This window comes from Protomyctophum parallelum, assembly GCF_964188405.1.
Source record: "Protomyctophum parallelum genome assembly, chromosome: 6".
Taxonomy (NCBI): domain Eukaryota; kingdom Metazoa; phylum Chordata; class Actinopteri; order Myctophiformes; family Myctophidae; genus Protomyctophum; species Protomyctophum parallelum.
Window position 1 is genome coordinate 49,496,177 of NC_139701.1, and position 26,671 is coordinate 49,522,847.

The 26,671-nt window shown below is 44.9% G+C and overlaps 2 protein-coding genes across 2 annotated transcripts; one reads left to right on the forward strand and one right to left on the reverse strand.

Annotated features, from left to right (window-relative positions):
- Positions 1-11,802: 11,802 nt before the first annotated feature.
- LOC310860067 (putative claudin-24) lies at positions 11,803-13,047 on the forward strand (the record flags this gene model as incomplete). The annotated part of the gene is made up of 1 exon (XM_083766829.1): positions 11,803-13,047. The coding sequence occupies exon 1, from the start codon at positions 12,358-12,360 to the stop codon at positions 13,045-13,047; it is 690 nt and encodes a 229-aa protein (XP_083622955.1). The 5' UTR covers positions 11,803-12,357.
- A 9,766-nt stretch (positions 13,048-22,813) lies between these two features.
- On the reverse strand, positions 22,814-26,088 carry cldn34a (claudin 34a; the record flags this gene model as incomplete). The annotated part of the gene is made up of 2 exons (XM_083766830.1): positions 22,814-23,317; positions 25,810-26,088. The coding sequence occupies 2 exons, from the start codon at positions 26,086-26,088 to the stop codon at positions 22,814-22,816; spliced, it is 783 nt and encodes a 260-aa protein (XP_083622956.1).
- Positions 26,089-26,671: the final 583 nt, after the last annotated feature.

A 26,671-nucleotide genomic window follows, 5' to 3' on the forward strand; every position in this document is an offset into this window, starting at 1 on the left:
TATAGATTGTGCATTACATTCACCCATTCATTCACACACACTTTCATACACCGATGGCGGCGGAAACCATGCAAGGCACCAAACCTGCACATCAGGAGCAATTAGGGGTTCAGAGTCTTGCTCAAGGACACTTTGACACTAACTCTGGGGGAGCACCACAGGGATCGAACTGCGGCCACTCTACCCCTGAGCCACCGCCACACCGCATGCTTGGCTTGCTTGCCCAACCATACAACCATAAATTAGCAACACATTGATCAGCAGCATTCAATCAATCAATCAATCGCAGCATCAGTGGTTCGATTCTTAAGGGTATCGATCCGTGGGGGGGCGGGGAGACCACAGAGTGAAGGCTTGAAACCACAGCAGCCGTCAATCAATCAATCAATCATTCTCCTCATCACATTTGATTAATTGAATACTTTATGTTAACAGTTTGCAGAAAGAAACAAAATGCACAGGAAAGTACAGTTCAGTACAAGGTCTGATAAGAGGATTTAGAAACCCCATGAAAGCACTAATATGGCTCGAAAAAAACAGCATATGAACGATTAGAAATACAACGAATAAGTAATATATGTACAGTAAAGATTGAATTGCATCCTCCAGAGAGGAGATGGAGAGCCCCCCAAACTCAACAGTGATGAAAGAAGAAGCACTCACTCGAGTGTCTTACTACTTAATTCAGTAAAAGTGTCGAATACTGCAATGTAAGAAATCCTCTGTTACAACTAAGGGAAATACCAGTATTCAAAATGTACTCGAGTAAATTTAAGGTACAAAAAGGAAGGTATTGGCATCAAAATATACTTAAAGTACCAAGAGTAAAAGTATACTCATTGTGCAGAAGTTCAGAACATCAACAACAACAAAAACCCTTTGGAAAACAGCAGATCTACAAGCTCACAATGCGTCGCAAATGTCCGAAATATATATAGGGCTGAACTTGAAGTGGTTATTAGTGTATAATATGTTTCCCTTATTTTCTATGTCTTTAAATGTTCTGATGAATTGAAAATGGAGGACCCTGATGTAAACAAGCAGTTTTTGCACTATTGACCTGTACCTTCGTTAGAAATGTACCCATTCTACAAACTGTTAATACAATTTTCAATCAATCCGGTAAAAAGTCAAAACAAAATACCTCAAAATTGTGCTGATTAACTTACGCTATACTTAGAGTACAAGTAGCCTACTTAGTTACTTTCCACCACTGCCTGGAAGCTATTTGTACTTGAGTATGTCACATTTTCAGTACTTTTACTTCTACTCCAATGCATTTCAGAGGGAAATATTGTACTTTTACTCCACTACAATTATTTGACAACTTTAATTACTAGTTACTTTGTAGATTTTGATTATTATTTTATTATTACAAAACGTGCATTTTAACCACTTCAGCCCTATATATACATTTCAGCCATTTGAAAATAGAAGATCTACAAGCTCACAGTGTATCTTGATGCAATACATTGTGAGCTTGTAGATCTGCTATTTAATAGTTATTATTTTTTGCACATTTGTAAACTTGAAATGGTACATTCTGCATGACAAGCACTTTCCACTTTTGATACATTTTGATGCAAATACGTTTGTACTTGTTTTTACTAAAGTACATTTTTAATTTTAATTATATATATATATATATACATTGCAGTATTAGTACCTTTACTAAAGTAAAACATGTGAACACTTTTTCCACCACTGTTTAAACTAAGTAAAGTTGTTCTTAAACAACATCAACAACATATAAAAGGGGGTCTCAGGGGGGTCTCTCAGACTGACCTGTACTGTTGTTGGTATTTTTTTAAAGTAAAGTTTGTTCTGAACAACATTAAAAAAGGGGGGGTCCCAGGGGGTCTCTCTGACACTCTGACCTGTCTCGGGGTTGGTATTTCAAAGTAAAGTGTATTTCTTAAACAACATTAACAACATTAACAGACCCCCAGGGGGGAAGAAGGGGGTCTCTCTCTCCCCCAGTCACACTGACCTGTCTCGGGGGTCTATCCAGGAGGTCTGCCGGGTGTTGTGGTCGATGTAGAACACCCTCCCGTCGTAGTCGCGCGCCTCCTCCCAGCCCGCGGGCAGCGGCAGCTCGGCGCTCTCTCGCCGCTTCCCGTTGCTCCTCCACGGCATGGCGCTGCTGCCACACACCGCCGAACCCTTCCCTTCCCCGGCTCCTCCGTCCCCGTCCCCAGTTCCCCCTATAGTTCCCCCGTCCCACCACCACCGCCGTCGGTCGGTCGGTCCCCGACCAGACCGGACCTAGACCTATACCGTAACCAACCACCACCCCCCCCCCCCACCCCCCCTTACTGGTGCTGCCTGCTGCCCTAAAAAACCCCAAAAACACCCTCCTCACTGCATCACAAAAAGCTTCTCCTACTCTACTCCCCCGTCCCGTTCCCCTGCCTGTTCCCCTCCCTCCTCCGCCTTTTAACTCCGGTCGCTCCACATTAAATAAAAGTTTAACTCCAAAGCCACCAGAAAGAATGAGGGTTTCTTCTTGTTTAATCACGACACGAACATTATTATTTAACACGCCGGATAAGAAGCCATAGGGATACATCCACAGTGGGGTTGGTTTGGTTTGTTGTTTTTTTTCTCTCTCTCTCTCTCTCTCTCCCTCTCCCTCTCTCTCTCTCTCTCTCTCTCTCTCTCTCTCTCCCTCTCTATGTGTGTCGCGGGTGTCTCTCTGTCTCGGTGGTGCGCGTTGAGCCGCCGCGGTCCTCCATGTTCCTCCTCCTCCTCCTCCTCCTCCCCGGCCTACCGTCACTCTGCTCGGCCCGGCTCGGCCCCCAAAAACGCTTCCACCCGGGCCATATTCGGGCATGGCTCATTTGCATACGGTCCCATAGCCCCGGAGGACAGGACCCCATCGACCAATCCAACTTGAAAGAATGTGATAATAAATCCCATTCTGACCTGAGATCAGATTCTAAAAATGTCAGTCGTTCTTCGATTTTTTTCAAAAATAGCAGACCTACAAGCTCGTAGCGCGCCACTCGGTGGCGCGCTATGAGCTTGTAGATCTGCTATTTTTCAATAGCTAAAGCATAACATGATGCGAACACCATGGGTTCCCGTTCATGATGGGATAAATACCAAAAACTTTAATGAGGAAATTCCGCAATGAAATTAAATAAAACATGCAATTGAATACATTCACAATATAATGCAATATACATAATAATAATAATAAATAAATAAATAAATGCATGTATTTATTTAATTGCATTACTAATGTACTTCGTTTGGTATTTATTACATTTTTAGACCATTTTTTTCCATTGGCTGTTTTTTCTCATTTTTTATTTGCTGGTAAACATAAAATGACAGTTACAGTGATTGATTGATTGATTGAAATATGTATTAACAGTTTGTAGAATTACAGTACATTTTAAGCACAAACTCAATACAAAGACTGTTAACTGTGAGTGGACGACCCAATTAAGCATTACACTTGTTTACAACAGGGTCCACATTGTTCAATTCATCAAAACATTTAGAGACATACAAATAGACACTTCTATGTAGTTAAAGAACAATAAGGAACTAGGTTCATCTCAAACTTGTTCAGTTCATATCATTGAACAAGGAACCCTGTCTGACACGCCCAGATAACAATGTTGCCTATTTGCCAGCGGACCCCCATCTGAAATGTCCCAATTTCTCCCCTTCTAATTTACATTGAATCTTCCTGGGGACCGCGGACCCCACTTTTAGAAACCGCGCTCTCCGAACTATGGGGTCTCGATCGAGTGAACTTTTTGTCCAATGGGGTTCGACGTACGCTCCAAACACATGAACGTGAGTAGGCAAAAGTTTATCATAGGAGTGAACGGTTCTTTTTGTCTTCATTGACTTTTAGTGTTGTTTGTGTTATGTTGATGTTGGTTGTTTATTTTGAATGAAGTTTATTCAATACACGTTGTTAAATATAAAGAATATATATATATATATATATATACATGCATGGCTAATGGGTTAATCTGGGTTGATTGATTGATTTAAATATGTATTAACAGTTTGCAGAATTACAGTACATTTCAAGCACAAACTCAATACAAAGACTGTTAACTGTGAGTGGACGACCCAATTAAGCGCATTACACTTGTTTACAAGAGAGGGTCCACCATGTTCAATTCATCAAAGTTCATGTTTAAAAACAAAACACAAGGACTTTAATTAATTTGGGTGACGAGAAATTGAGCCTATAGCTGTTCATGCAAGTTTATTTTATTATGCAGATTTAGACCATACCCCGAAAAACAGCGTGGAATGCCAAGTTGCCTACAATCTCCCCTCAGTTCATTGTTATTGGCCAGTGGGATTTGTCAGCGATGCAACAGCGCCATCGTCTGTCTGGAATAATAAATGCTTCGATGGGACATGAGTAGCAGAGTAACTCAAAGCCTCAGCCTCACTGATGGCCTCAAAGGTCGAATGTCTCCCCTCCATGGGGATATGATGGGATATCCCTGTGGGCTAGTCTAGAGAGGTTACCATATTGGACTTTTACACAGGATACCTTTAGTTCGAATCCTGGGTTTGGGTGGGTCGATTGTTGTGGGTCGAGTTGTGCTTGAAATGTACTGTAGTTCTCCAATCTGTTAATAAATGCATCAATCAGTATGTCTGGCCTCGTGGGGAAAGATGGTGGGTGGGTGGGGAGGACTGGGAAGGGAGTTGTGGGAGAAAATGTAAAAAAAAAGAAGAGTCGTATTCTCTTTCTGTGAAAACTGCACATGATCTAACTCTTTGAATAAAATTTACTTAAAAAAAAATGCATCAATCAATCAAACACATGTTCCTCAGAGCATCTGAATCAGATGTCTTACCTGGTGGATGGTAGCCTATGGGACGGGTCTGTGAATCTTGGTTGAACAGCTTGTTTTTTTGTCCACAAGAAATACTCATTAATAAGGAATAATTGACCTGTTTTCTTTCTATCATTATCTTTGTCCCTTTCTTAAATGAATAGCAGCTTAGCTTGTTCTAAAGGAAAAATCGGTCCTACCAATTTAACCACCCATGCACCCCTTCCCCAGAGTGGTTCCCCAGGCCCAGAATGGTGAAGTAAGTAAGTAAGTAAGTAAGTAAGTAGGCATTTTATTTATATAGCACCTTTCACAGAGAGGACTCACAAAGTGCTTTAATTACAATAAAAATACAGAACAAAGTAAACAAGCAAACAATGCAGATAAAACACGAGACGGCTATGCATTGGTTCATCTTACGGTGGACATGTTTGCCTGAAAAGGAATCTTTGAAGTTTGAAGTTTGAAGTTTTAGAAATATAGTGCTTTCAAATTTACAATGGGGCTCAATGGCAGACATTGGCACGTCAAAAATCACTTTCATAGAAACTCTATTCAGACTTTTTATTATTCAGCTTACATGCTGGAACTTTTTTACTTGTTTTGTAGTTTGTGAGTTATTTAACTTAAAACGCCCAATGCATTCTCTATGGCAATAGCACAAACTTTGGCATGTATACTAGTCCTACATACTTACACCTAACAACCCCATTCTAGCCTACTTAGGTTCATCTTACGGTGGACATGTTTGCCTGAAAAGGAATCTTTGAAATGTTTCCTAGTTTTAGAAATATAGTGCTTTCAAATTTGAGACATTTAATACTAGTGATGGGCCAATGAAGCTTTTATGAACCTCTGAACCACTTGAACCAATTGGTTCAAAAATGTGTTAAGCTTTGACGCTTCAGTGATTATAGTGACATCTGCTGGCGACTGCATTTAATTTAGGCAGCAGAGACAGTGAAACACTTACTGCAGGACACAGCAAAACTTTAGTAAATAAACCTATATTATCAGATTAGAATTTTGTTGTGAAATAAAGACTTGAAGTTGATTGATTCATTTGTGTATTCAACTATTTGGGTAACATGTGAGCTTTATCCTCTAATTCATGGGCCTGGATTGAGTGTGTCTAAATGCCTAAACTGTAATTAAACATTGAAATAAAATAAAAGAAACAAACATAAACACACAATAGTGTCTTGTATGGTGCAGTGTGACATGGGAAATATTTGACGCATCTAATGTATTTCTTATGGCCAATTAATACATTCATCTCAGATTTAATTTAATACTTTGTATTGCACATCGCAATGTTGATTAAACGTATTGATTAAATAACGTATAGTTACACATATAGATGTGCCACTTTCGTCTACTGCATTGCATCAAAATAGTTGGGAGGAAAACAGCCATAGCCATTTTGATTTGTGTATAATGTCAATGAATATCAGTGTTAATACAGTCGAGATATACTTCAGATAAATTAATACACCAGGACATTAGAGCCACATGCTGTGACACCTGAAATTCCCCAGGAGACCACCAGTGGACCCGCTTTGATCTCGCCGTAAAGCGGGGTGCTATGGGCTATAGTTCCAAACATTGGAACTATCCCATTGAGACAAAGCGGGGTGCTATGGGCTATAGTTCCAAAACGTTGGAACTATCCCATTGAGACAAAGCGGGGTGCTATGGGCTATAGTTCCATACATTGGAACTATCCCATTGAGACAAAGCGGGGTGCTATGGGCTATAGTTCCAAACATTGGAACTATCCCATTGAGACAAAGCGGGGTGCTATGGGCTATAGTTCCAAACATTGGAACTATCCCATTGAGACAAAGCGGGGTGCTATGGGCTATAGTTCCATACATTGGAACTATCCCATTGAGACAAAGCGGGGTGCAGTGGGCTATAGTTCCATACATTGGAACTATCCCATTGAGACAAAGCGGGGTGCTATGGGCTATAGTTCCATACATTGGAACTATCCCATTGAGACAAAGCGGTGTGCTATGGGCTATAGTTCCAAACATTGGAACTATCCCATTGAGACAAAGCGGGGTGCTATGGGCTATAGTTCCATACATTGGAACTATCCCATTGAGACAAAGTGGGGTGCAGTGGGCTATAGTTCCAAACATTGGAACTATCCCATTGAGACAAAGCGGGGTGCTATAGTTCCATACATTGGAACTATCCCATTGAGACAAAGCGGGGTGCTATGGGCTATAGTTCCAAAACGTTGGAACTATCCCATTGAGATGAATGAGCACTTCAGCATTATATCGTTACAACGGGAGTCAACGCTAGTGTCGCCACTCTCTTACTAGATTACTCTGCACGGGACCACCAATAAAAGACATGGATAGCCTGCAGTGTGCTTTGTTTTCTGTACAGTTTCTATTTATAACAAATATGTTGTTTAATTTGCAAAGTATACTCCAGCAAAAAAATAAAAACATTATTAAAAAAAAAAAAAGGCTGAGCCTCCATGCATTGTGTACTATAAAAGCTGTGTGTCATTTTTCATAAAAAAATAAAATAGCTTTTATAGTACACAATGCATGGAGGCTCAGACCTTTTTTTAAAATAATGTACTGATTATAATTTGTTCTATATTATCGGCTACTGTTAGACAGACAATAGGTTCTTGGTTTACCTATGATCTAGATTTATCTCTATTATATGCTTTTGATGTTGTCCCTTCTTACTGTAAATCACTCTGGATTAAGAGGCAAGAGTGTCTTAAATGCCTATAAATTGTAACTTGTAAACAGATGCATGATAACGGCCCTGTCTCTGTGAATGATATGTTTATTGTTTATTGTTTATAAGGATCCCCATTAGCTTATGCCTTGACAAAAGCTATAGTCTTCCTGGGGTTGTTTACAAACACTAACTCAAAATAAAATAAGAAATAAAAATAACATAGCAAAACATCACTTTCAACAAATTATACATTTGAATTATTCTTTTTCCCAGGGTTACTACAAGATGGTTTTCATAAGGTGTTTTTTTTTAACTTGATTTTAAAGGTGAATGTTGTATTCATTTTTTTTGCACTGTTTTTGTTAACCCTGTTTTTAATCATTTTATGATAGATCATATGTTTTTAACCTTGTAGCACTCTGAGATTCCTTGTGAATGAAAAGTGCAATATAAATAAAATTCATTATTATTTATTATTATTATTATTATTTGTATTGGTTATACACTTTGGTAGTGCATTCCAACCTATTACAGCTCTATAGATAATAAAAGGCTTAAGCGCCACCAAAACACCCAAACTGGCTTGTCTAGTCATAAGTCATATGGTTATGTTCGTCTCTTACATGTACGACCTGTTCAAAGAAATACTGTGTTTTGTCCATTAACCCTCTAAGACCCAGCGTTGCTTTTTAGCAACAATTTTATTTTATTTAATTACAAATTATTTTTTCCTGTTCTTTTTTCACCTAAACGTCATCAGTGATGTTCATTGCAATGCCATTTCAATGCCATTGGTCATGATATTTGCATATAAATACCCCCCACAGAGGCTGAAATTCACACAAATTAAAAATGTCTGGACTCTGTGCAATTTTGAACATTTTTTAACCTAAGACTTTTGACCTTTACCCTAATAAAAGTAGGTACAATAATTGTAATATATGTTTTTTTTGTGATCATTAGAATGTCTAGAACATGTTTTATTCATTATTGTGAAAGATATCCCCAAAATGTAAATTATTAATTTATTATATTATTATATAATTATTATACATTTTTCATCAAACTTTATTTATTTATTAATTTTTAACATATTTTTTAGTCTTAGTCCTAGTAGTACAAAGTAGTAGTAAGGTTGAAATCTATTTTTTGCAAGTAGAAATTAATGCGGGTGTGTTAGAGGGTTAATACATTTCTGAAAAACGTGAGAATACGTGAATGTAATCTGTGCTCAACAGTAAGCCATGCATGATAGATTAATGCGTGTCCTTTTGGAGCACTGGATATGTGATGAGTAGGTGAGTGTTGCAGACAGACTGACGTCAACCACATGCGTACTGTATGCGCAGCCAGTGCAGGCATACTGTACTGTACTGTATGTAGACTCATCACCAGTGCTCAGCTGATCTGTTTTTGTTCTCTAGAGGAGAAGGAGAGGAGGGGAGGGGAGGGGGGCTCTGGTTCAGTGGGGGTCATGTATGCAATGCATGGTGTGTGTGTGTGTGTGTGTGTGTGTGTGTGTGTGTGTGTGTGTGTGTGTGTGTGTGTGTGTGTGTGTGTGTGTGTGTGTGTGCGTGCGTGTGTGCGTGTGTGTGTGTGTGTGTGTGTGTCTGTGTTAGCGTGCGCTGCTGTGCGTGTGCCAAACTACCAGTGTTTATGGCTGGGAAACATTTTTTCTTCCCAATCATAGCTTTTCATCTTTGGCCTCCTACTTTCAGTCCCCACAGACCTTGTAGTGTTCACATCACAACATGCACGTGCACACACACGCACGCTCACACACACACACACACACACACACACACACACACACACACACACACACACACAATAAGCCGCACTGTTATTTCTCCACCAATCGGCCCTAATCACAGCCTGCAAACTTAAAGCCTCATTTTCAACTCTCAAGTATACTTCAACACAAGGTACTGATACCGAACACAGAAGGTTGGCCTGTTTTCTCTCATGTAACCTGAAGTTGTTTATGTGTGTATTTTTATGTATTTTGTTGTTGTTGCGAGAACTCTAATGTGAAGACCGTATAGTGTTTGGTGTGCACAGATTGTGCATGCCTATAATAGCACAGTATAAATCATTTAGAATGTCACCAACAGGCTGCACATTTCATGACCTTGAGAGAGAGAGAGAGAGAGAGAGTGCAGCCGGGCGGGCTTCAGCCCCTGTCCTTTTCCCCGTCTGTAAAACAACTGCCCTCTCCAGACCAACGAATACAGCATTTATTATACGGTGAAGGAGATGCAAAAATGCCACTCTTTCCTTTCCTTTCCATGCCAATGCTGGAAGGCAGCATTCAGGAGAATTGCCTTTTTCCGAAGTCTCCTGAGCTTGGATCCAGGGGGGGCAGTCAGACAGATATTTTGTGAAGCCACTGAGGAAATCGGGATTTCCTGAAAGTTCATATAATGGCCTGTTGTGGCGCTGTCATTGGACCCAGAAAAACCCATAGCCCCATAGAAGTCCATGTATTTGGGCCCAACTTCACCTAGACTGTATTAACTTAATAAACATGGTCCATGAATACTTTCTGCTTCCAGTCACTAGTTTAAAGTCTCATTTCTAATGTCATAATATTCTTTTTGGAAAATTATCGTCCCATTCATTAAAAAAATTACCATAACGTCGCGCATGTTCTGAGGGGCGTGGCTACCGTTACAGTCTATGATCGGGATTCCCCACCCACTTGAGTCAAAATAAAAACCAACGGAGAAGAAGGGGGGAAGTCCAGCCTCGTTGTCTGGGCCAGCCAATGGGCCAGCTGGGCCAAAACGGATCTAGAAAGATGCCGACTTACAATACAAGGACTGACAGGCTTCATCTTACGTCCATGTTAGACCCGGGGAACGCTTTGTCCATATCTTTTACAGTCTATGCTTGGAACGCAGCATTTTTGTTTAGAAATCCATGTCGCTACACCGCATCTCCAGTAGATAAAGAGTGCTGGGTTGCGACCCAAAAATAGCTGATCTACAAGCTCTCAACGCTCACAACGAGTCGCGCTGTGATGCGTTGAGAGCTTGGAGATCAGCTATTTTCTCTATTTTTGTCCAAAAGTGCCCTCTTACGGGATTTCAGCCCCTGCCCCTCTAACACTCTCTTCACGTCCCTGTTGGCGAGGGACAGAGTGTTTGGTACTGTACTGTACTGTACTGTACTGTACTGTACTGTACTGTACTGTACTGTACTGTACTGTACTGTACTGTACTGTACTGTACTGTACTGTACTGTACTGGTCTACCAAGCACGTACTGCACTGCGAAATGGAAGATTCAGTCCCTACTGTGGAATGTAAACACCAAGGACTCCCCAGTGAAATAATACCAGAAATCATTAGGGTTCTCCGCTGGGGGGCAGATTTGGGTTCTCCGCTGGGGGGCAGATTTGGCTTCTCCGCGGGGGGGGGGGGGGGGGGGGCAGATTTGGCAAACAGAGATAAGACGGCTGAGCCTGTGGGAGACTTGTTATATTTCTGCCTGTTGTTGTGGAGTCTGGCATGGCATTCTGAAACAACCCTGGTTACCTGTGGTTATACCTGTGGTTACTTCATGTGACTGTTGGCAATTTGGAGTTGAGTTTTATGATGAATTGAACATGGTGGACCCTATCGTAAACAAGTGTAACGCTTGTTTATCGCGTCGTCGTCCACAGTTAACAGTTTGAGTTGTGCTTGAAATGTACTGTGATTCTCCAGTCTGTTAATCAATCACTCAATCAATCAATCAATCAATCAGTTGATTGGCTAAAGCAGTGTGTGGTTCCCCAACTCTTTAATGTCAAAGACCCCCAAGTTTGGTGTGCATTAGGCCACAGACAAGGTACGTCAGAGAGTGTACAAATGGAACCATATCCATTTGGTTCCGTTTGTACACTACTCTGAGTCACAGACTGTTGAACTCCCTGCCCCGACGCTATTGGCCGGATGGGGGGAAATGCAGTAAATGATGATGGCACATGATGGAGTGGGACGTCCCACAGCTGTCTGACATGAAGATAATATCCTGTCTCGTGTTCAGTTGAATCCGCCGCGACTCCCAGCAACCCCCCCCCCCCGCCCAGTGCCAGAGATGTGATTCGACAGTGATCAGCTCCCTTCCCCCCCCCCCCCCCCCTCCCCCCTCCCCCTGCCCGTTGGCACGGCAGCGATAGAAGGAGGACCACAAAAAAGGAGGAGGAGGAGGAGGGGCCCATTGAGCCCCTCTCCTCTCCTCTCCTCTCCTCTCCTCTGCCGCCACAGACGGTGTGTGTGCTGCTGTGAAGCAGGAGCTGGTTGTGAGAAGCGGCTTCACGAAGCGAGCCAGAGAGAGAGAGAGAGAGAGAGAGCCCTGCATGCATGTCGCTCTGATTCAGCAGGTGTTCTTCTGACGGAGGCTGACGAGACCCAGGACCGCGGAGGAGAAGGAGGAGGGAGGCACAGCCGGGCTGAGGAGACAGCTCTGGTTGGGGGTACCGATCCAGGCACAGCCGGGCTGAGGAGACAGCTCTGGTTGGGGGTACCGATCCAGACACAGCCGGGCTGAGGAGAGAGTTCTCGTTGGGGGTACCGATCCAGACACAGCCGGGCTGAGGAGAGAGTTCTCGTTGGGGGTACCCATCCAGACACAGCCGGGCTGAGGAGAGAGCTCTGGTTGGGGGTACCGATCCAGGCACAGCCAGGCTGAGGAGAGAGCTCTGGTTGGGGGTACCGATCCAGACACAGCCGGGCTGAGGAGAGAGCTCTGGTTGGGGGGTTACTACATCACAGCGTTAGAGGAGTCCCTGGCGGGGGGGGGGGGGCCCATCCCATCGCAGCGGACGCGGAGACGTCATGGACGCGTGCGCCTGTGCGCTGCAGCTGCTGGGCATGCTGCTGTACATGGGCGCGTGGCTGTGCGCGCTGGCCACCACGCTGATGCCCCAGTGGCTGACCATGTCCACCCAGCTGCTGGCCATCGAGAGCTACGAGCAGGGCCTGTGGGAGACGTGCGTGGTGCAGGACGGCGGCACCGAGTGCCGCGCCTACGACGGCATGCTGGGCCTGTCGCGGGACCTCAAGCTGGCGCGCGTCTCCATGTGCCTGTCGCTGGCCGTGGGCCTGGCGGGCGTCCTGCTGGCCGTGCCGGGCCTCTACCTGGTCAACAGCTGCCAGGGGCCGGGCGGGCCGCGGGCCAAGAGGACGCTGACCGTGGCGGGCGGGGCGTGCGGCGTGGCGTCCGGCGTGCTCTGCCTGTTCCCCGTGTCCTACGTGGCCCACGTCACCGTGGTGCGCTTCTTCGACGAGTCCCTGCCGGAGGTGGTGCCGCGCTGGGAGTTCGGGGACGCGCTCTTCTGCGGCTGGGCGGGGGGCTTCCTGCTGCTGGTGGCCGGCCTGCTGCTGGTCGCCTCCGGCCTGCGCTGGCGGGAGGAGACGACGCCGGAGGGCCACCGCCGGCCCCCCGACGGCCTGATGACGCCGCCCGCGTACCAGGTCAGGAACGGCGATAGCTCCACCAAGAAACGCTCATACGAGTATGTGTGACGGAGAGAGGGGGGAGGGAGGGGGAGGGAGAGAGAGGGAGAGAGGGGGAGGGGGAGAGAGGGAGAGTTTTGTGGATGATTTAGTCCTGAAGAGATCGAGGCAGGCCAGCCGTGGCACTCAGCCTGCACTTCAAACTGCTTTTAAAACCACAAACGTGGTTTCACGCCAAAGACTTTCACGGATGCCTTAATTAAAGGACCACTTCACCACTTTTCAACGTATCTTCATATAATAGGTCCTCACTAATAATCAGGATAAAATGGCAAGATTTGTTTCTACTCGGTCTGTGTCTCATAGGAGGGCTGTGGGCAGTTTAGAAACCGTCTTCCAGTGACTTCATCATTAGGCAGATTATTTTTTAAACAATATTTTTTTGCAAAAATGTTTAGATTTTCATTATCGTGAGAACGATGGCTTCCATTTTCACATTGCAACTTTTCAGGACTAGAAAGCCTGCAGTTCATATTAGCTTGGATTCCCCATCGATGATGTCACTGGAAGACGGTTTCTGAACTGCCCACAGCCCTCCTATGAGACACAGGCAGAGTAGAAAACAATTGCACCATTTCTTCATGATTATCAGTGAGGACCTAGTATATGAAGATAGGTTGAAAAGTGGTGAAGTGGTCCTTTAAACAATGGAGATTGTACTGTATGTGTATACGTTTGGTGGAGTAAATCAACTTCATTTACGTGAATCAAACTATACGAAAAAGAACAAAACAGCAACATAAATGAATAGTGTTTTATAGAAACAAATACTTTATTTTTTGATAATGTTGACATTATAGATTGTTATAGCGTCTTCTCATTGCGAGTGATGGCGTTTATATCAGCGTTCCCTGCAGACACATGGTGTAAATGCTGTGACTCTCTCAACCACTCCCAACCCTCGCAGGGAACATATACGCCGGAAATAGTAGATCTACAAGTAGGGATGTCCCGATCATTTGATTTGAGTATCTGCCGATACCAATATTCTCTTGTAAACAAGTGTATAGTGCTTTATGGTGTCGTCCACGCACAGTTAAGTTGTTGTATTGAGTTGCACTTGAAATGCACTGTAATTCTGAAAAACTGTTAATTAATAAATCAATCAATCAATCAATCAAACGGCGTATGACACGTTTTGAGATCTGCTATTTCTGCAGGCGAAGAGATTTGGGAACAAAAGAGCCGACCAAGTACAAAATAAGCCAAGTCTCTGATACTATAAAAGGGTTTGGGTGGTTGAGTTCTATAGTGAATGTTGAGGCAGAGATTAACTCATACTGTATATTATATGACAATAAAAGGGTTTGGGTGGTTGAGTTCTAGTGAATGTTGAGGCAGAGATGAACTCATACTGTATATTATATGACTATAAAAGGGTTTGGGTGGTTTGAGTTCTAGTGAATGTTGAGGCAGAGATTAACTCATACTGTATATTATATGACTATAAAAGGGTTTGGGTGGTTGAGTTCTATAGTGAATGTCGAGGCAGAGATCAACTCATACATACTGTATGTATATTATGCGGTATAGTGTAATTAGCAGACAATCATCACACCTGTTCAAGCATGTTGTACTGTGTGCCGTCTGCGCTTGTTGTACAGCAGCACACGATTCAAACAATTATATAAAGAGATTTAATGCTATACAAGACTGATTGGTGTCTACTGTTTATTTATTTTTCTATTTTTATTTTGTATTTATTTGCCTGTCTGTCTGTCTGTCTGTCTACTTACCCATTTACCTTTATCCATATTCGGTACAGAATATAAAACCTAAACTAAACTAGACAACAGTCAATGTTTTGTTGTGATTTCTCGAGGCTTGACGACATCCTACAATAACCACCATTCGTGTGACTTTTCGTTTAGTCATTTCAAAATGCAACGTTGTGACGTGAAGTGTCTCTGCATTGTAAGCGTGCCGAGCAGGGCCAGAGAGAACGGGGGGGGGGGGGGGGTTGGGGGTTGGGTCAGGGGGTTATCTGCTGCGTCGGAGGCACAGTTTGAGTCCAATTCCACCAGATTTCCTGCTAATCTGAGTTTAATGACTGCTCTAATGGGGGCGGCGTGCTCGGCTCTGCAAGAATGCAGAACAGGTTGTTTGGACCCCCGCCCGCCCGCATCTCTGCTGTTAGTAGGAAACCACCTAACTCCAAAATGTTATAAAAACCTTATCATTTTAAAACAAAGCAATAGTCCCTCATCAAAGTTGGGTGTCGTGACTTTATATTATTGCATGAGAGTGGGGGAGATGCTGTGGAGTTAACTGCTTTAGCAGACAGTTTGAGGGTCCAGTGGAGTTAAAAAGGTTTTGTCCAAAGCACTTTTTACTACTTTCCATTGGTTCAATAATTCCGAAACAACACACAGACGTAAAGGGCGTTTAATAGCTAGTAGAAGGGCTGTTTCACCAAATGTTCGCCTATCTTTCCCGAATGTTCACATGATGCCCAGAATGGAGACACTATAGGTTCATAGATAAGACAGACATTTAATGATCCCTGGATCAATAAAGTTTATTTCTTTGTCTTTTTTGTTTGTACAATCAGGTATATCATAACATAGCAACTGGTGTTGTGAGAATGACCACACAGGAGAGGAGAGGTGCAGTACAGTACAGAGAGGAGAGTCAAGAACCAAAAAAATATAACAAAAAGGAATAAAGAATTAAAAGTGAATGAAACCAAGTCCCCTAAAGGAGGTTATGAGGCACCGCAGGCGTTTCCAAATAGCTATCGGCGTTTCCAAATAGCTATCGGCGACGAGACACACAAAAAAAAACCCACAGGCTTTAATGACACGAAGATCAACCCCGCGATTATACCAGGAGCAGAGGAAATGCCTCGTGTTCTTCTCCTTAACCCATTCTGACCTGAGATCAGATTCATACGAGGTTTCCGACTGGACACACACTGGTCTGATGAACCCATTCTGACCTGAGATCAGATTCTAAAAATGTAAGTCGTTCTTCGATTTTTTTCAAAATAGCAGACCTACAAGCTCGTATCGCGCCACTCGGTGGCGCGATATGAGCTTGTAGATCTGCTATTTTTCAATAGCTAAAGCACGACATGATGCCAACACCAAAATGGGTGCCCGTTCAGAATGGGTTAAAACTCCATTAAATAACGTAAACAAGCTAACAATTAAACTACGTCGACGATGTCTCGATAAAGTAAATTGTTCTGCGGAGGAAAAGTGGTCTATAAACATTATAAATATGAATGGTCCTCCTGGTCTGGAAATGACTGTGTACAGAAAGTAAAGTGTTTTCTGTATAATTAAGACTTTTATCAGCCGTTGGAATGTTGGATTGCTTCAGGAGCTGATAGGACCAGAGGCAGGGTTCAGAGCTTGGCCTTGAGGTGGTAAAGATACTGTACACTGTACACTGTACAGTATATAAAGACATGCTGTACACACTATATGAGGTGGTAGTGCAGATATATACACACTATGAGGTGGTGTTGATTTCGTCGACTGAAACTAAGACGAAAAATGTCTTTTTTTCACTGACAAACTGAATGGAAACTAAATGGAAACTAAGCTATACTGTATGATGACTAAAACCAAGACTAAATATACTGACAATTTCAAATAATTGTCAAATAAAAACTAGACTAAAATGTTAGGAGATCCAGTACAAGTCATTTGACACTTGGTTGCATGCTGAAAATAGCAGATCTACAAGCGCACAACGTGTCACGCTGCGACGCGTTGTGCGCTTGTATAGATCGGCTATTTTCAGCAAGTCATTTCAACGGCATCAAGGCCCGCCAAAATACATTTTAGTCGACTAAATCACCTGTAGATTTAGTCGACTAAAATCTTATGATATTTAGTCGACTAAAAACTAGACTAACACAAAAACATTCCGGGTGACTAAAATGTGACTAAAACTAAATCAAAATTTGCTGCCAAAAACAACACTGCTATGAGGTGGTTAAAAAACGGCAGGTTACAACACTTGTTTTTGTTGTTTTTCCTCTTTTATTTATTTGTTTGGTCCAAAATATTGTGTTTGTTGTCAGGATTTGTCACGACAAGAGTTGGCTTCGTACGACGCTTAAAAGGTCTTTAAATAAATACGTTTTGAAATGCCTATGGGAAAAAATGCATTTTGGACTCCTCATGCATTGAAGGAAGCATGAGGCTCTCCCCAGGTTGGCAGAGGGAAGAAAACAAACGTGTTGCTGTAACGCCTCTATTTAATAAGACACATTCAGAGGCCTCTATTACAGGCCTCTATCTAAGACACATTCAGCACAATGAGGAAGGGGGAAATACATACAATTAGCCCATTTGAGAGAATGAATGGGGGCTAATCTCCATTCTCCGATGCCTTGTGAGTCATTGTCCAATCGTATCAGATATCTGTGTCAATACTCGATACACACGCAGGCCCTTTGATGTTGAACTGTGACGGTATAGACTCTTTGCTCTGAGACACTCTTAACACCGGGTGTGTCAAGTGTTGCTGTCACCGATACTTATCGTCTTTATCTCCGTTTTATATCACGGGGGGGGGGGGGGGGGGGGATTTCAATGGGCTCGGGGGCAACCGTGAATATAATGAACAGCAAGGGGAGCAACAAGTACTCCTTTTGCTTCGGTAAAAGTAGAAATAGCAATGGATTTAGAACAAAGACATACGTATAACGTATAGCAAAAGCAAAAAAGGACTCATTTTGCGGAATATTTAAACCCCATTATCCCATTCTGACCAGGCACCCATTTTGGTGTCGGCATCATGTTATGCTTTAGCTATTTAAAAATAGCAGATCTACAAGCTCATATCGCGCCACCGAGTGGCGCGATACGAGCTTGTAGGTCTGCTATTTTTTGAAAAATCGAAGAACGACTGACATTTTTTTAGAATCTGATCTCAGGTCAGAATGGGTTAATCAGACCAGTGTGTGTCCAGCGGAAACCTTCGTATGAATCTGATCTCAGGTCAGAATGGGTTAAAGGAATCTGGCGGCGCTCATGCGAGGAGGACCACCACCGTGGAAATAATAAGTCCTGGACTTTGGGCTGTGTTTTTATCCTCAATGGTTTTAACATTTACACACTTGTGGTTTTGCATGGTTAATACTTCACAGCAAATCAAGTCCCTGTTCTGGGGCAACCATTTGAAAAAAAAAACAGCAGATCTACAAGTGAAAAGAGATTTGTTGTACAGTGGGAAAGAAGGGGCAGACCAAGTATACAGATCAGATCGGATCCCCCCCAGGATTCCAGTCAACAAAGTATACTATAGATAGGGTTTAAGTTGTTAAAAGAGTTGTAATAATGTTTGGTTAAACAGAAACTTGTTAAAGTTCGATATTATTCAGATGGTATTCCTTGCTATAGAGTGTTAAAAATCATCAATCAACAATGAAGACTTAACATGTGTTTTGACAGAATAAATACACTAGACTTAATAGCCTACCGCACCGTTGAAAACGCATGGAATCTACAAGTGTGTGTGTGTGTGTGTGTGTGTGTGTGTGTGTGTGTGCGCGCGTATGTACACCTCACTACTAATATAGCTGTCCCTGTGTTGCTTTTCAGGTCACAGTACTTCAAGGTGAAGTGTAGCGCGGCAGAGCAGGTCTGTCTGTCTCTCTGTCTGACTGACTGACTGTGTGTGTGTGTGTGTGTGTGTGTCTCTGTGTGTGTGTGTGTGTGTGTGTGTGTGTCTTTCTCTGTGTGTCTCTGTGTGTGTGTGTGTGTTCCACTCAGAGCCTTGTGTTGCTGACACAAAGAGTCATGCTCCAGTGAAGAGGAGGCCTTTTGTTCCGCCAGCCGCCCCCACAGAGGTGCCGCCCCGCGGGGCCGCGGGGCCCCGCCCACCGCCCCGCGCCGCGTTCTCCTATTGCTATGCCTGTGAGGAGGAGGAGGGCCACAACGGCCCCACAAGTAGACACAGACAGACAGGGGTCCGTATAGAGGCAGAGACATGGTCTCGTGTCCACCGTGGCACAAGACTATACGGTCTGTTTTTACACACCGTTGTGATGTTCTTACTTTGATCATAATATACTGAATGTCAAGTCATTCAGAAATATGTATGACACTTATTTACTACGACACTATGGTATGGCTTAGTAGCACGGACGGTGCGCACATAGACGTCAATGGGGGCTTCAGCCCCCTGCCCCTTTTACCCGTCTGTAAAACAATGTTCCAATGTTTGGAACTATAGCCCATAGCACCCCGCTTTGTCTCAATGGGATAGTTCCAATGTTTGGAACTATAGCCCATAGCACCCCGCTTTGTCTCAATGGGATAGTTCCAATGTTTGGAACTATATAGCCCATAGCACCCCGCTTTGTCTCAATGGGATAGTTCCAATGTTTGGAACTATATCCCATAGCACCCTGCTTTGTCTCAATGGGATAGTTCCAATGTTTGGAACTATATAGCCCATAGCACCCGCTTTGTCTCAATGGGATAGTTCCAATGTTTGGAACTATAGCCCATAGCACACCGCTTTGTCTCAATGGGATAGTTCCAATGTTTGGAACTATAGCCCCATAGCACCCCGCTTTGTCTCAATGGGATAGTTCCAATGTTTGGAACTATATAGCCCATAGCACCCCACTTTGCCGTGAGATCAAAGCGTGTCTGTACTAGATTACACTGGTCAAGGCCTGGCACGAAGCCTTGAATGCTTCTTTTTTTTTGTCGCATTCCTAAGCCAATGATTTGGCGACCGGCAGGAGACCCAAGGAGTCTACTACTGACCGGTGACCCGGTCATCAAAATGATTGACACAGGGGGGGGGGGGGGGGGGGGGGGTGTAATCGAATGAAAATGAAGTCCATCTTTTGGGTAAACTATACACCCAACTGTAAAAATGTCATCCTGAAATGTCAATGTCCTCACAAGTATGACAATACAAACATGAGCATGTGTGTGTGTGTGTGTGTGTGTGCGCGTGTGCATGTGCATGTGCGTATGTGTGTGCGCGCGCGCGCCTCTCCCTGCATCATGGCATACAATCAGAGCTGTGATGCGAGGCGCGGCGGCCCCGCCCCCTCTCTAACCCATTCTGTGCGGGAACCCCTTTTGGTGTTATGGCATCATGTCATGCTTTAGCTATTGAAAAATAGCAGATCTACAAGCTCATAGCGCGCCACCGAGTGGCGCGCTACGAGCTTGTAGGTCTGCTATTTTTGAAAAATCGAAGAACGACTGACATAGAAACATAGCTTTTTCAGAAAAGTGTCGGGATGTAGAAGAACATTTTTTTTTAAATCTGATCTCAGGTCAGAATGGGCTAAACTCACATGCCAGCTGCGGACGTCAGACCTCCTACCCTCCGTCACCCGGGCCCCGGACCCCCCTATTAGAGGAGCCCACCTCACGAGGTCCGAGGAAAGCCCACACCTCACAGCACGTCAGCCCTCCTACCCTCCGTCACATGGACGCAGCAAGCGGGCCCGGGGCCCGGCCCGGCCCGGACCCCCCTATTAGGAGCCCACCTCATTGAGGTCCGAGGAAGCCCACACCTCAGCATTTCAGCGGCTCCGCTGGTCAGTGCACGGTCAGTCAGTCTGATCACACACACACACACACACACACACACACACACACACACACACACACACACACAGCAGTATGAGACAGTGGTCAGACAATACCATGATCGGAGATGGAACTGGAAGATAAGATTAGATGGAACTCTAGCCCATTCTGGACGGGAACCCCTTTTGGTGTTTTAACCATCATTTTATACTATTGAAAGATAGCAGATCTACAAGCTCATAGCGCGGCACCGAGTGCCGCACTATGAGCTTGTAGATCTGCTATTTTCGACAAATCGGGAAAATGTGACGCAAATCTTTGAATATATATTTCTTTCAGAGCGAACGTTTTTAACTCAAATCTTTGCTTTCCGGGAGGTCCCTGGAACTACATATTTTCAGATGGGAGTCGGCCGCCAATTATATATATTTCTGGTGGTCCTTGACGGGAAATTGTTTGAGAACGACTGACATGGAAACATAGGGTTTTTTCTGAAAACTGTCAGGATTTAGAAGGCTTTGTAGAATCGTCCTCAGGTCTAAATAGGCTAGATAACATCAGATACAGTACATTACCATCTGAGATGGAACTGGCTGATAACAATGGATGGTTGGTGTTCAACATGCTACTGTGGTAGGGCTGCAACAGTTGATCAAGCTAATCAATCTCAGTGTATTAATTTATTAGTTTAAACGACAATCTACAAGATCTAACTAGCTCACTATTTTCACTACCGGTAGTAAAATGTTACACCGAAGTGAAATATTAATCAAACTAATTAATCAATTTATTGATACAACAACTTTTAAAGAATACATAAAATCTTGCACTTCTCAATTTTCCGAGTAGAGTCCATGAATGCAGTCCATAAAGTCTCTGTCTGTCTGTCTGTGTGTAATCCACGTAACTCGAGAATCAACACACCCGATGTCGAGTCGGTCGGACCCATGGGTGTCCAGACCGCCCCAAAAAGCCAAACTGACTTTTATTCGGCTCTAAAATAGGAGTATGAATCGGCCCTAAGGCCCCACGGGCACCGCTCTAGTATCTTGAAATATTTGGCATATTTTTTTTGTCATAGCATGACATATTCGGTGGGTCTTCAAAGATTAGTAAAAAGAATGAAAAACCTTGGCATTGGCTATACCAGACCTTTCTGAATAACTCTGGCATTCAAATAGTTATTTGTCAAAGAGTGAATTGCTAATAGAATAGATATTATAGATTGTAGCAGGTTGAAGACCAAAATATAGCAGGTGGCGATGACACAGTGACAAGTATACTGAAATAAGGACGTTATTTTCATAGGAGTACAATCTTTATCATGATGTTACACTGGGTACAGTGACTAGAGTCAACCTTTTCTGCCATGGAATGACTTTCAAAACGTTCACAGAATAATCCTGACGTAATACCCACGATTATGATCATCATGTCAAAGATCATCTAAATGTATACATCATGAGGCTAATTGCAGGGAGCACCGTCATCCAAATATTAATTCATCAGTATTTCTGTAAACAGGGAGACTCTTCAAGTGTGGAACGACAATTAAAAACACACTGTGATGTCTTCAATAATATAGTCTGTTGACTTATGTCTCGATACTGTATCGATATCGGTACTTATTTGTCATATCGGGTCATATCGGTATCGGTGAATATGCCGACACAGGGGAAAAGGGGTTGACACTATGGCAGGTAAATACAATGTTGGGGCATGTGGAGTTTGCTTTGGAGTTGGCCAAACTGCAAGTGCACATTTCAGTGAGCAGTCTGCTATGAACACAACACCAGATATATAGCTATAGATAGCTATAAACACAACACCAGATATATAGCTATAGATAGCTATAAACACAACACCAGATATGTAGCTATAGATAGCTATAAACACAACACCAGATATATAGCTATAGATAGCTATAAACACAACACCAGATATATTATAGCTAGTTCGCTATAAACACAACACGAGATCACAACACCGGTATGAGTATTCGGCATCGGTTTCGGCTAACACAGAAATTGAGGTTATCGGGATCGGATCGGGAACGAACGAACGAAGCAACCAGGGGTTCTGCTCAAGGACACTTCGACACAGACTCTGGGGGATCTCGGATCGAACCGGGAACCTGGCGGTGTCCATGAAGCAGAAGCTGGCGGTTTCCAAGCGGACACTAGTCTCTACCCCTGAGCCACTGGCGCCCCCTAGTGTCCCAGCAGCGAGGTGTCCGTTTGTCCAGTCCAGCCTCGTTCTTACTCCTCTTCCTCTGCGTGGAACGCAGTATTATCTTCGCCTCGGCGATCACCGCCCGTCGGTGTCGCCGTCGACAATGTCGATAGGGCCCACGGGCCGTGGAGGGGGTCCGTATTGGGCTCCGGCCCCCCTGCGTTAGAGGAGGAGGGGGAGGGGCTCTGCTTGGGGAACCTGTAGCACAGGAACACCACGCCGCAGAAGAGCAGCAGGCCGGAGGCGAAGTACCCCACCCCGATGGCCGCGCCCAGCTTCTGGCTCTCGGGGGCCGCGGGCAGCAGGAACTCCGGGGGGAACGCGATGGCGGCGCCGGCCAGCACGGAGCTCACGTTCCAGGACAGCGCCACCAGGAGGCAGGCGGCGGTCAGCACGTAGAGGAGCCCCGCCGCCCGGAACGCCCGCCCGTCCCTCGTCCCCTCGTCCACCGAGAAGTAGACGCTGCGCATGGCCACGCCCGCCGTAATGTTGGCCGCCAGGCCACACGCCGACGCCACCATCACCAGCACCTGATTGGAGGAGACAGACAGCAGGGCGGGTTAGACTACTAACTAACCCATCACCAGCACCTGATGGGAGGGAGGGAGACAGACAGACAGACAGACAGACAGACAGACAGACAGACAGACAGACAGACAGACAGACAGACAGACAGACAGACAGACAGACAGACAGACAGACAGACAGACAGACAGACAGACAGACAGACAGACAGACAGACAGACAGACAGACAGACAGACAGACAGACAGACAGACAGACAGACAGACAGACAGACAGACAGACAGACAGACAGACAGACAGACAGACAGACAGACAGACAGACAGACAGACAGACAGACAGACAGACAGACAGACAGACAGACAGACAGACAGACAGACAGACAGACAGACAGACAGACAGACAGACAGACAGACAGACAGACAGACAGACAGACAGACAGACAGACAGACAGACAGACAGACAGACAGACAGACAGACAGACAGACAGACAGACAGACAGACAGACAGACAGACAGACAGACAGACAGACAGACAGACAGACAGACAGACAGACAGACAGACAGACAGACAGACAGACAGACAGACAGACAGACAGACAGACAGACAGACAGACAGACAGACAGACAGACAGACAGACAGACAGACAGACAGACAGACAGACAGACAGACAGACAGACAGACAGACAGACAGACAGACAGACAGACAGACAGACAGACAGACAGACAGACAGACAGACAGACAGACAGACAGACAGACAGACAGACAGACAGACAGACAGACAGACAGACAGACAGACAGACAGACAGACAGACAGACAGACAGACAGACAGACAGACAGACAGACAGACAGACAGACAGACAGACAGACAGACAGACAGACAGACAGACAGACAGACAGACAGACAGACAGACAGACAGACAGACAGACAGACAGACAGACAGACAGACAGACAGACAGACAGACAGACAGACAGACAGACAGACAGACAGACAGACAGACAGACAGACAGACAGACAGACAGACAGACAGACAGACAGACAGACAGACAGACAGACAGACAGACAGACAGACAGACAGACAGACAGACAGACAGACAGACAGACAGACAGACAGACAGACAGACAGACAGACAGACAGACAGACAGACAGACAGACAGACAGACAGACAGACAGACAGACAGACAGACAGACAGACAGACAGACAGACAGACAGACAGACAGACAGACAGACAGACAGACAGACAGACAGACAGACAGACAGACAGACAGACAGACAGACAGACAGACAGACAGACAGACAGACAGACAGACAGACAGACAGACAGACAGACAGACAGACAGACAGACAGACAGACAGACAGACAGACAGACAGACAGACAGACAGACAGACAGACAGACAGACAGACAGACAGACAGACAGACAGACAGACAGACAGACAGACAGACAGACAGACAGACAGACAGACAGACAGACAGACAGACAGACAGACAGACAGACAGACAGACAGACAGACAGACAGACAGACAGACAGACAGACAGACAGACAGACAGACAGACAGACAGACAGACAGACAGACAGACAGACAGACAGACAGACAGACAGACAGACAGACAGACAGACAGACAGACAGACAGACAGACAGACAGACAGACAGACAGACAGACAGACAGACAGACAGACAGACAGACAGACAGACAGACAGACAGACAGACAGACAGACAGACAGACAGACAGACAGACAGACAGACAGACAGACAGACAGACAGACAGACAGATAGACAGACAGACAGACAGACAGCAGGGTGGGTTAGAGACTACTAACTAACCCATCACCAGCACCTGGTGGGAGGAGACAATAGCGAAAATAGCAGATCTACAAGCTCTCAGATCTACAAGCTCTCAGTTGAGAGCTTGTAGATCAGCTATTTTCGCATTTTTGGGTGTAACGACATGGCAAGTTCAGGAGACTTTCGGAAAGGAAAGCAATTCTTCTGAATGCTTGGAAAGGAGAGGAGGGGCATTTTGCCTTACTTTCACCATGTAGTAAACGCTGCATTGGTGGTCTGGAGTATATGGGGCAGTTGTTTTACAGACGGGTTAAAAGGGCAACGCAATCAACACTATACTAGGGTAGGTAGTGGTACCCTCACAAAAAACATGCAGTAATCCTGGTCTCTAAACTGCCTCCCCCTGGCCAGCCGGGGCGCCTGATGGAGGGGAAAGGAACTGGTTGGAATAACGTGTTCCTTCCACGCGCTACGTCCAACCAGGGAAACTCCCCCCTGTCAGGTGTAAAAGGAGCAACTTGGACACTCCGGCATGAAGGAAGCATGAGTTCAAGTCCGTTGCTCTCCCCTTGTCCCCCATATATGGGGACTAGGTTGGCGGAGGGTGTGTAGAGCCCAGGATCACATTAGATGATTGACACAGGGGTGAAAAATGGGTTACAAAATCGTGGGATTAAAAAAAAAAAAAAACACTATACCGTATACCTGGGAGGCAACGATCTCCGGTGGCGCGAAGGCGTCGGCGATGCCGATGGCGCGGCAGGTCTCGAAGCGGGCGAGGGCGTGGCTGTAGAAGCACGCCCGCCACACGCCCACCCAGGCCTGGCCCGAGGACACGGCGGACCACGTGTCCTCCAGGTACCACAGCCTCCAGTTGTTCAGGCCCGCCGCCGTCATGGTCAGGACCCACCCGATGGCGCCCAGAACCAGCGCCAAGAACTGCAGGTGGGCCGAGTGGGCCACGTATCTCATGCTGTCGGTCATACTGGAGGGGGGGGGCTTCTGGAGGGGGGGTGGGGGCTTCTGGAGGGGGGGGGGGGGGGGACTCCTCTGGTAACTGCTCAAGGCGACGGTGTTGACGACATCGTCGACAAGAGAGCTGAAAAGGTAACCAGAATATCGGTGCGACGGTTATCAATCGATCGATCATCTTTCTTTGTTTAGACTCAGGGTCCATTAACCCATTCTGACCTGAGATCAGATTCTTAAAAATGTCTTCTACATCCTGACAGTTTTCCATTCTGACCTGAGATCAGATTCTAAAAATGTCTTCTACGTCAGTCGTTCTTCGATTTTTTCAAAAATAGCAGACCTGCAAGCTCGTGGCGCGCCACTCGGTGGCGCGCTACGAGCTTGTAGATCCGCTATTTTTCAATAGCTAAAGCATAACATGATGCTAACACCAAAATGGGTTCCCGTTCAGAATGGGTAAAAAACAGACAACATAAAACACAACACCCCTAAAACATAAAAACATCCGGGTTTTTTTTACAATAAAAACATCATACAAGTGTTTCCAAAAAGCAGACTGATATTTATCTGGTGGTACCGACTGAGGCTGGGGTTA